This window comes from Polyodon spathula, chromosome 20, assembly GCF_017654505.1.
Source record: "Polyodon spathula isolate WHYD16114869_AA chromosome 20, ASM1765450v1, whole genome shotgun sequence".
In the NCBI taxonomy this organism is placed as follows: domain Eukaryota; kingdom Metazoa; phylum Chordata; class Actinopteri; order Acipenseriformes; family Polyodontidae; genus Polyodon; species Polyodon spathula.
Window position 1 is genome coordinate 9,980,659 of NC_054553.1, and position 12,272 is coordinate 9,992,930.

Here is a 12,272-nt window from a genome sequence, read left to right on the forward strand (position 1 = left end):
TTGAAAGATTTAAAACTTAGGTCCCAATCATTCTTTGACATCTCTGGGTAACAAAATCTCAATTAAAACTGAACATTTCACCTTAGTCTTCCTACTCCCTAAAGTGGCCATGTGAGACAGGTTTTAATGCAGTTTACAATTCAAAATGAAATCCTTCTACCTGATGTGTGTCTACCTAATTATGAGATATTATATGAAAGGCCAGGGGTCAGGGTATTATAAATCAATGAAGGGTCACCTTGGCTGTTATATTTGGAGCTATATTGTAGGTCCGAATCCAGGGTCAAATCCAAATCAGCCAACAACCTTCTGTCTTGAGTTGTCTTCCTTCATTTTTTTATTTACAGTTTTCATTACTTATTAAACATCAGCCTTGAAAATAATTCCCTTAAAATTTAAAACGACAGTAGTTGAGTCCCTACATTGCTTATTTATGAAGATATTAATGTAGGCTAGTATTTTGAGAATGTTCAATTGATTCCAAAGGTTCACTACATCTTTGGTGGCTTGGAGTCTTAGGTTAAATTATGCATAGACATTTTCTTCAAAACCACAACTCATGGGTTCCCAAGTAGCGCACCATGTAAAGGCACTCTGCGTGGAGTGCAATATGCGCCCTATAGCCTGGTGGTCACCGGTTTGAGTCCAGGCGGTGCACAATTGGCTGAGCGCAGCCCCGGAGAGCAGGGCTTAGGTCGGCGAGGGTGTCCTTGGCTCACCGCGCACCAGTGACCCCTGTGGACTGGTCGGGCGCCTAAGGGCTTGCCTGTAAGCTGCCCAGAGCTTCGTTGTCCTCTGACACTTTAGCTCTGGGTTGGCTGCATGGCAGGCATGCAGAGTGAAAAATAGTGGTTGGCTGATGGCACACGTTTCGGAGGACAACGTGTGTTCGTTTTTGCGCGCCTGAGTCTGCACGGGGGTGGTAGAGGTGAGCTTAGCCTAAAATACAAATGGCTATTTCAAATTTATATAAAAAAGCACAACTCATATTGTATATACAGGGGTTCTCAACCTGTTTCCCTTCCCACTTTAACAAAGTTTTTTTTTTTTTTTTTTTACTTGGATACATGGATTGGGTCTTTGCTTTATTAAGTGCAGTTTTCCAGACTAAATTAGTTCCTATGTCTCAGGTAAAATAAAAACAAAAAAACATTTGTGAGTTTATAAAATTCATATTTAGACTTATGTGTCAAATTTTATTTTAACATTTTTAATTCTGGCTATAATTATAATTATTGTATTATCGAGCGCTCACTGCGCCCTCCTAGGAAGTTTGACATAAACCCCCAGGGATTGAGAACCGCTGCTATATAACATGCTGAAAAAATGGAATTTGGGTCACTCCCAGAAAGAAAATCGTAGATAATGTAACATCCAAATGGCTGCCATTACACGGTTTACCTCAATATTTTTCTTCCCATTTACTCACCAGGTAGAGTCTTTATTAACTCTTGATATCCCCATTTGTAATGTTAAAGTAGCTTAATTTTAAATGTGATTCCTAGCCTGTTCTGCCATTTAATAAATACAAAGAGCTGTCTGTATTTGTGTGTTAGATAGTGTTTATTCATCTATGCATCCACTTGTTACCTTTACCACCTGGAAAATGACCTATCCTATATTGTTTCAGTAAAAAATAAAGGGAAATAGTAGCCCTGTTATACAGAAACAAATAAGGGTTTTGTTATAGCAGGTTCCTCAAGAATAATAACAGCAAGTGACTAAAATATATTATTGTCAAATAACTGGGGATGTCTGGCTTCTTTCCCAATGAGTCTTCAAACACGTTTTAGTGATCCAGCCATAGTGACTTTGACTCTCAGCAAGGGAGGGATCTGTACACACAGTGATATAAAAAGCTTCTTGGTTTTAAACATATTGGACAGAATGGTCACTGTCCTCAGTGATGGAATGATCCACAGAGAGATGAAAATCAAACCAAAATACTGTTCTGCCATTGGAAGAGTATGTTCTCTTTTACTCCAGTTAGTGCTGTCTGTTCCTTGCTAGTAATTGCTATAATTTTTACCACACTGTGAATCAATGCATTGCTAAAACATGAATGTTGCAGACTGGAAATTAATGATGCAAACTTTGCAGTCAGATTAACCTAGAACATGAGGAGATATATATATATTCGGTAATATTCGATATAGTTGCAAAAATGTCTGTTTCAGCTGGAATGGTAGCTGAATATAATACAAATATATTGAAAGTACTCATGACTAAAACATATCTAGATGGATAGAAATAACAAGTAAAAAGTAAAAAACAGAGGCCAGTTGTGTAAAATTAGCATTCACGTTCATAAATATTTTTGGCCTGCAATGGGGTTAGAAAACTGTCCTGTAATAAAGCCCTGGGCTCCTTGACATTCAGTCTTCAGAGTCTATGCCTGCACAATCCACTTCCAAACTGCACTAATAACCATCGACAGCAGTAAAAGATTTGGGATTTTTATGGGATAGCCTTCTGGCTACATACAGTACAATACTAACATGTGTGGACTGTAAATATACTGCAAAACACACAAATCAAGGTTGTGTGATCTGAATGGTTGAACACAGTTGCCTCTGGCAAGAAACGATGTTTGAGGCAAAAGAGGAAAGAAATTGGTTTTGGGACCTTTTCGGTACAGCCTGACTGTCTATCTCTGAAGCCTCTTCCGGCTTTCATTTTCTATTTGCAGAGTGCTGTGACCAGAGTGGTTTTATCTGCTTTGTTTCAGACCTTTGTGCAACCATGGGAGGTACCTCACTCTGATAAATTATTCTGTCAGAATCTTCTTTTTTGAAGTGGATGTTTTTGAAGAATGTATTTCGCTCATTTGAATTCTATTAAACCTGATAGGTGGCATTACAGCAGCTGGTATTTAATAAGAGCGTACACTTACACTTTTGCTTGGAACTGAAAAAAAAAAAAAAAGAAAGGATTTTAATGAATTTATTGGAGTTGTCTGGCTGCATGAGAAGGAACCAGCTACACTGTCCTATGCTTTTTATGTTTTCATTTGTCCCCTACATTGTGGTTATAAGTTCACTGCATGTGAAGGGAAGAATCAACAGATCTTGTCAGTAGAGTTCTCTAGTCACATAAAAAGTGGAGAGAGACAACCATGCACATTTCAGCCTCAGCAACTATCCTGTAATGCAAAAGGCACAGACTCAAATAGCAATTTATCCTATTGTTAACTCAATGCTTTCTCACTCCCACGCCTCCTGTCGGGATCACTGACATTTTTAAAGTATAATGCAGCAACAGGAAACAAAGTAGTGCCTTATGTGTTACATTCATACCAGACTCATCTGCACACCCAATTGAAGCTTCTAATTGGTTGATCTAGTTAAGTCCAGTTGTTGTAACTATTCCATTTACTACTTTTTTAAGGTAATGACACTGCCTGAGTAGTCAAGGTTGTGATGTAACAAGGCATGGGCATTTTTTTTTATGAGATTCTATTATTGCTTACCAAGCATTTGGGTACAGGTAATGTGCAATATAACATCCTACACCACACAACTACCCCTGCATGTAAATAAACCTTATACAACTGACTCCCACAAAATAAAAATATCTCAGTACCCCTTGTTTTTCTAATTTGTATACTTAGCTGACTGGGATAGTCATTCAGTCTATAATGTTTTGTAACTTTATGAACACCAGCAATAATAATCTTGCTTTTGCTCTCTGTTGCTGGGAATTGCACATGGGCTTTGCTCTTTATGCCTGTAGGGTGTTTTCTTTAAACACGACAGGCAAGCTGCATAAAGACTTTCATTAGTGTCATATTGAGTGCAAGGGTATCTTATTATCAATTCCCATCTCTTTGATTTTTAGAACATGTTTTTTTTAGTCCTTGCTCCAGACATACTGTTATGGTGGATGCCCTGTTTGAAGCAATTTGTGTTGAACACATTAGTCTAAAACATGAAGAAAAATGTCTAAATTCCCTTTTAGATGTGTTATAGGACATGCATATGGAAGTACATGTAATTTAAGTATATAAGGGTAATATGAAACAAGTGCAATTAGAGAAAGTATGATATAAGCATATTCTAATTCTAAATAAACTATCATGCCTTTTCATTACAGGGTCCAAAGTTGATCAATTTACACTGCTGCCGAGAGAACTAACAAACACTGAAGGTCAATGAAACTTTTTATTTTTATTCTTTATTAGTGTTTTTATTTTGTTTGTTTTGTTTTTTAATAGACTTTAATAGATTTTAATTATTCTATTTTTACAAAATGTCTTTTAATCTTAGTTTTTCTAATTTTACAATTAAACTATATTGTTTTATTCCAGTTGTATGTAAAGCAATGTAGACTCCTTTATTGTTCTAGTTCTACAAACTAGCTTTTCATCTTTGTTTTGTAGTTTTACCATTAAAACCACGTTTTGTGTCTCTTTTTAAATTTCTGTTTGATTAAATTATGTGTTAGACTGTTTTTAATTGAATGGTTTGATTGTTAATTTTGTTTTGTGTGTGTGAAGTGCTTTGGGGTCCTTGTGATTAAAGGTGCTATAGAAATGTGATTTGTTGCTGCTGTTATAGGATGAGCAAATAAAGTTTAGTACTACCACCATCTTGGAAATGCTTCAGGTAGAATCTCTCAGTTTTAACATTTATCAGTGTATATGCATTAGGGATATGTCTGTCTGATAATCTTGTGTAGTTGTATTCTATAGAGATGTAGCAGAATTTATAAGCTGGGTTTCAAATAGATCATTTTTAAGTTGCCTAATCTGAACCAACATTTTTACTGACTATGCAAAATAATAATACAGGTTTCTTAAAACAGAGACTTTTTAAGCTTAAACTTTTAAAGTCATTTACCTTTAAAATACCAGCTATTTTGCTGTGATATTTTGATTCGATTTGCTTGTTAAAGCAGGTAAAACTTGACTTGACTGGATATTGTGGGTGACATTAGGAGCTGGTCATTGAATTACAGGAAACAAACACGCTTAGGAACACCCACACAACAAAAAGAAAACAACGTTATTGATGCCATAGGGGACACCTGCCTTTCTTGCTGTAGCATTTGTGGAAGTGCCAAGGAAGGCCTCGTCTCACATTTTTTTTTTGTTGCTTCCTATTTAAAAAGCAATTGCAGTTTAACACCAGCACAGCACAGTTCAGACAACAATTTTAGGTAACTTTCAACTGCAGGTAATTTTACATTATACTGCAGTTTCACTTAACCACACTGGCTGCCTTCTATTCCAAATTCTGGTTTTATTCACAATTCACAAAAAAAATATTATTATTATTATTATTATTATTATTATTATTATTATTATTATTATTATTATTATTATTATTATTATCTCTGATAAGAAACTAGAACTATAAAGTATTTTTTTTTTTCTAATAATATATGATTTTAATTTTTCTTTTGATAAAAACACAACTTCACAAATATTTGTTTCTGCCCCTGACTATTAAAAAACAAAAAGCCTAACATAGTTATCGCTAGGCTAAACCTCCCAGCATCTGAGTTTTCCTTCATGGCTAATTCAATTGACTGTTCAGTATTTTAGCCCTTGGTGAGGTGAAGATTGGCTGCATTCCCTAAAACAGTACCTTTTAGCTGTTTCACTTGATGTCGAGTTTAAAGATTTAATACAGAGTAACATGAAATATGAGTTTGCTTTTGCACTCTGCCACTTCCTCTCTTTACATTCTCTTCCCTTCTCATCCTCTCTCTCTCTCTGAGATTAGCTCACTCTCTTTACTTAAGCAGTAGTGATGGATGTGGTGGGCTCTTGTTAAGGACTCATGGGGTAATTGATCTGAGAGTTCGCAGTTGATTACTTATCAATCACTATGTGTATGTGCTATATGTACACTGGATTCTGGTCACAGTAGAACATGTTGTTCTGTGCTTGGGGCTCTTAACGTGCTGCACGCTACACAGGGTGTTATTTTAAATCAATGCAAATGCATGGTGAGTAGTATGACATTTTTTCAGTTTAAAGTTTTCAATTGTTAAAAACAGGCTGCGGAAAATAAGAAGGCAAAACTTTTTTGTTTTGATTGCTCCATAAATTCTGATCACGTTATATGCATAACAAGGCTAAATGCAAGGCTACGACTGTAATGTACTAAAACTGTAATGTACTACTATTTCAGAAGAATAGCACTTGATTATGCTGCATACTTAATCATAAACAACAAAACAGTTACTGTAAATCCACAGCCTCTTAGGCACTTTCTTTTAATTTTTTAACACTAGAACCGTCATGCGGATCAATTTGACTTTTCCTAAATATATGAATTAAATATCCTGATTGCATTTCAGTGCCAGAGTTGCCAAAATAAACATTATATAAGCATTTCTACCTGGAACTGCCGTGCAGGTCAATTTGACCCATGTATTACTTTTTTTTTTTATTTATTTTTTTAATATTGTTGACAATCTTGCCTCTTCTTTGCATTGCAATCAAGGGGCGTTTACATGTGTATTCTAATCCTTACAAGTGCATGAAAGCTCGCAAGAGTACAGTATCTCTGATGTCGTCACGTAGCTACTTTGCATAGCAATTCGTTGTTACAAGTACAGTGACAGAGAATAAGCAGGAATGTAAAATGGCTGAAAGACAGAGATTGAGAATAGAACAGGTGCTTGAATTGCTCCATACTCTGCCTGAAGATGCATCTGATGCAGGGCATCGGAGTGACAATGACAGCGACCATTCCTGGGTTGTAGAAACAAGCAGTTCCAAGAGAGAAAGCAAAGATGGTGCAACAGAATTGCCGGCAGGCTTTCCACAAACAGGGTCCTCCAGGCACAGAGGTTGAGGTCGTGGACATTGTAGAGTCTCCACTTTCAGGCAACCTGTGGTGCCAGGGGTGGCTTTGCCGTCTGCAGCAGCAGCTTCTCAGGTGCTGGCTTCTGGCCAACCAGCACTACAGACAGTGACAATGGCTGCATCGGCTTCAGGAAGCAACATTCAGGAGACAGGGAAAGACGGGACTGTTTGGAACATCATAAATCCCGGTTGTGAGACTGTAGGAAGACGTCTGAAAATGTTTTGACAAACATCATGTTCAACGCCAAACACAAAACACAAAATTGATACCTCCACTCAGTGAGTTCCTGTTACTGATCAATATGTCAATGCTACTACACATTCAATGCTGTACAGTAGCAGAGGCACATCAGGTAAAAACAAATAAGATTTGGGAACATTATCTGTGGAGGAGTTACAAGCAGCCATTGCAATCCTGTATGTTTGTGGTACATACAGGGAAAAAGCCATTACTTAGAGAGCTACTGGCCAACACAGGACAATGTCTAGAAAAATCGTTTCCATGAAATTCTCCAATTTGTTCGTTGTGATCTGGCTTCCAAACCCTGGAATGGCTTCATTGAAAACAGCCAGGAGCAAACATCACAGTTGATGAGCAGCTGTTTCCCATCAAAGCACGCTGTCGCTGGACATAGTACATGTCCAACAAACTGGACAATTTCTGAATAAAATTATGGCTGGCAGTGGATGATGATTATAAGTACCTGATGAATGTGTTCCCTTACCTGAGAAAGGATGAAATGTGCCTTACTGGACAGAGACTTGGAGACAGCATTATGCTCAAACATATTGAGCAATACTTAGGGAAGGGGTGAAATTTCACCACAGACAATTTCTTTTAATTCACTCCATTTGGCCAGGGAGTTGAATAAGAAAAAAACAGCTCTTGTAGGAACAGTGAACAGGGCGAGACATGGGCTACCGCCATTTGCTCAAGCCTTGACTGCACCACTGTACTCCACTGCACTGCTCAGGCAGAATGACTGTGCCACCCTGAGTGTGTACAGGTGCCAGAAACAAAAAAAAATTGCTGATTCTCAGCTCTTTACACAGCTCAGTGGCCATTGGGACTGATGGAAAAAAGAAACCAGAGACTTTTGAATACTACAATGCAAGTAAGGAGTGGATGTATTGGACAGATGGCACTGCAGTACTGCAAAGTGCAATGACAATAAAACTGTGGATCCCTTCGCCCATTGTCAAAAGGCAGTCTGAATATTTTGAAAATAATGCCTTTTATGTTGATGTTCATGAATAAAACTTTTGAGTTGTAGCCGGTAGTTTGTCTTTCATTTTCATATTGCAGCAGTTTTAAAATGTATGGGTCAAAATGACCCACGTGACAGTTCTAGGTAGTTTGAAAATCTGGTGGTTCTAGTGTAAATATTATGATATGTATATTTAAAAAAAAAAAAATAATAGCAGACAGCTTTGTGAATAGGTCATCAGTCATGATTGAGCTTTGTCTGAGATTCAGAAGTGTAAGTTGCTCAGTGTATCACGTTCTTGTGTAAAAAAACCTCAACCCTTCCATATATCATTATGATGCACTATATGATTACATAACAAGTTTTTTTGTGTGTGTGTGTATATATATATATATATATATATATATATATATATATATATATAATATATATATATATATATATATACACACACACAAAAAAATATATATATATATATATATATATATATATATATATATATATATATATATATATATATATATATATATATATATATATATATTCTTCATGGTAAAAGAAGTAGAATGCTGCCAATGCTGAGTTCTGGCCTTAAATAAGCTGCATCGAGAGTGCACATCTACAGTGGAGTTACTCATTATGAGTGTGCGTGTGAATTCAAGTCAGGTCAGACTTTAAACATGGCATTGTGTAATATTATTGCTTTCTCTACAAGTGGGAATTCATTAAAGGAGACCCATCAGAAGAGCTGTAACAATTCCAATGGCTCCTGTGATGGCACTCGAATAATCAAATACCTGTGTTGTTTTAACCAGAGGCACCATGGATGTGTCAGTGGACATTTCTTGACAAAGGCACAGCTTCCACTAATGCTGCAACGTCACTTTAATAAACCCATAGACACATTGTATACACTCTGAAGGCTCAGACTGCCACACAAAAGTTGTCATCTCATAAAAGGCTCAAACCAACTCTCTTTCTCCTCTCCACTCTTTATGTTTATTTATTTATGTATTGCATTTATATAGTGGTTTTTATACAAAAGCATCCCAAAGCACTGTACAGTACATAGCAGAATAAGATAACAAACCACAATACATATGTCCAGCATGTCAAACATACATCTGCCACAATCAGGCCATTTAAATAATAATAATAATAATAATAATATAATAATAATAATAATAATAATAATAATAATAATAATAATACAAAAGCAGCAATTTTAAAGTTACATTAAAACCCACTAAGACATTGTTATTTTGGCCATGCCCCCCATCCTCTTGTCTGTGGTACTTGACCCCCCTACAACACACACACACACACACACACACTGGTAAAAATAAATCCAGCATGCCTGCAGGTTCTCTGTATTCTCTATATGCAAGCTTAAAAGGCACCAGTCAGATGCACAACGCCATCTACAAACTTTGACATGCCTGGAGGTGTCACCATAAAGACTGGTTTTAAGTTAATGATTACCGTATAACGGGAAATTTTGGCTGGTATTAAATTCTGCGGATTTATACACGGGGGGATTTTTTTCACAGCACTTTCACAATAAAAGTCACAGTTTTGCATTTATACTTTTAATTCCAAAAACATTTAAATACATGTTTATTTAATTAAATATGTCTGCTAAAACAGTAACTTGTATAGCATGTAACTGCAGCAAATTGGAGAACAACAAAGGCGGCCTTCTAATCAGCTACAGTATTTATTGTTCTTACATGGCCCTTAATTTTAACAAAAAGTAAACTTTTATGATAACCATTTACTGTCTCTCAGTTTTTAAACTATGATTCACAACATAACACAGTGGAACAATCACAGTACTCCCATGCAGTAATTGTAGGGCAGTATTGCCATGTGCAATCTTTAACAATAAAGCCCAAACAGAAATGCTTTTATTTGCTTCAAAATCATTTCAAACCGGCTAATAAACTAGCAAGCACTGGCAAAATCATCTCAGTTTTATACGTTGCAAAATGTTTTAACATTTTGTTTTTCTTCTGGACTTTGCAATACCTGCATGATGCCTGCATTACTAGTCGTATCAGCAATAACTTTCAAACATTTTGTTACAGATTTTCAACAAATCTGACGTCAACAATTTGGGCTGTTACTTAATTAAACCATTCTCAAAAAAAAGATCACAAAAATGCTTAACATAAAAAAGAACAGTCCTACTAGCAGGCAGTTTACATTGCCTCTGGGTTTCTGATCGCGTCATCAATTCCAGATTTTTTAAATCCATTGGTGGAAATGTCTGGTCTACTTTAAATGTTTTCAAGCTAACTGGCTTTATCACTGCCATTCTCATATCCACTTTGATATATGATGCATTATTTCTCTTGTACAGCATTTCTTTAATCTGTTTTTTATACCAGTCTAACAGAGGGCCGGATCGCTACAAGTACTGCATGCAAACCTTTGATTAGTGGAAGTATTTTCGGCGATCCAATCAAAATAGCCAATGAAGCCCAAATAAAGTATCCGCCCGTTATACTGTATAGTCTAGGTTAAGATGTGCGCTCTAATTAAAAGAAAATATTAAAAAATGTAAAAAACCCTGAACCTTCTCACGTCCCCCCAGGATAAGTCCGCACCCCCCAGTTTGAGAACTGCTGCACTAAGATAAGAGTAGCTATACCAATGTGATTTAAATCACTTTGGTGTAGCTAATGTGTACATATACGTTTCACTGCCAATAGAGTATAGGGCCACAAAGGGCAGCCATGTCATTTAAAAATCTATTCTCCAGAATGACACATATCATTTTTGATACAGCTCCTCGTAAAACATCAATAATTTGGGTTGGATAGGAAGCACTTGCCATCTAAATGCTATCTAGACTCTATCAAACTCTGTCGGTAACAATTGTGACAAATTTATTAGCACCAGGGTGATAAACAGACATATAGATCAATGATACACCACTACACACACACTGTTATTGGGATTTGCGCTGTGTTCATTGTATCACTGAACTGTAATGGACCAGTCCTGATAGCCTAATGCCAAGGTTGGCTAAAATATCCTCTAACACAAAAAGCAAACAGCAATAGTAGTAAGGAGTTTTCTTACAAAAGATACAATCCTTTTTAGGTTAAACAGCTTTTAAGTTTATATACGAAAAGACATACCAAAGTTTACAAATAGTAAAGAGTTTCATTAGTCAGTTGGATGTTGAAAAATGTATGCATGACCCGTCTTCAGTTTGCAGCATTCTGTCTGCTGAGTTTAGAAATCTTAGGAATTGAGGAACCTAGACTAACATTGCTTGACAAGGAGATTATTACGTCTTTGATCCATAGGTCTCTCGCTGTGATCTATCTTAGCTAAACGCATATAGGATTGATTTAGTTTATAACTCTGAGGGTGCCTGGAGCTGCAGTACCTACAGTAATCCAACAGTCATGACTTGCCTGTGAACAGATCTCATGCCCCTTTATAAAGGTGCACTTTATGTAATACCATAAAGAAAGCAAGCATGGAACACAGTATAGCAATCAAACAGAAGTTCAGGAATAAGACCAGAGCTAAGATTGCACATACCAACATTTAGAGAAAATCCATTTCTTTAAATGTAAATATTAATGAAAATGATTTAGCTGTTTGTTTTGTATTCTAAAAGAAATTTTAATATTCTCTTAGTACTCTCTTCTCTTTTATATATATATATATATATATAAAGGGTCCATAGTGCTTTTCTTGTTTATTAATTCATTTATATAGGCTAAAAACAATATGTACTTCAAAGTCCATCTGTTGCCAAATTACAGAAAAGCAAAAAGTTTGGTGCCGGTGGGATACTTCCATAATAGTCCTGTAAAAGGCCTTCAGAATGTGGATCCAGTGTTACTATCGACTAAGCAAAGTGTGGTCGAAAATGGGCTATACACATCTATATGGCAGGAGGCAGGATGTCTTAATGGCAGTCTACAGTGCCTGATCCATTTTACTTTCGATTAATAATACATCACTAATAGTTTTAACTACAGGGTTTTTATGTAGGTTTGTTACAATACTAGAAGTTTTGCTAAATGAAGCTGCTCCATTTAAAATGTTGATGTAGTATTTCTACATGAATAAAGAAAGTTGTATATGTGTTTTTTTTTTTCTTTTCCCAATCTGATTTAGATTTATTGTATTTAAACGGAACTCTGAGATAAAAAGATTAAAAGTGTTTTTCCTATGAAATACAGATATGAAAAAAAAAAAAAAACCTCTTCTCAGCATGAACT

At 36.1% G+C, this 12,272-nt stretch overlaps 1 protein-coding gene across 2 annotated transcripts in view; it reads left to right on the forward strand.

Moving 5' to 3' along the window:
- pcdh11 (protocadherin 11) overlaps nt 1–12,272 on the forward strand; it is a 297,576-nt gene that overhangs the window by 261,375 nt on the left and 23,929 nt on the right. The window contains exon 5 of one of the 2 annotated variants that reach the window (XM_041220260.1): nt 4,093–4,146. The exons of the other annotated variant lie outside the window; for it this stretch is intronic. Within the exon in view, the coding sequence (XP_041076194.1) occupies nt 4,093–4,146 (54 nt within the window). The remainder of the gene's footprint in view (nt 1–4,092; nt 4,147–12,272) is intronic. 2 annotated transcript variants of the gene reach the window in all.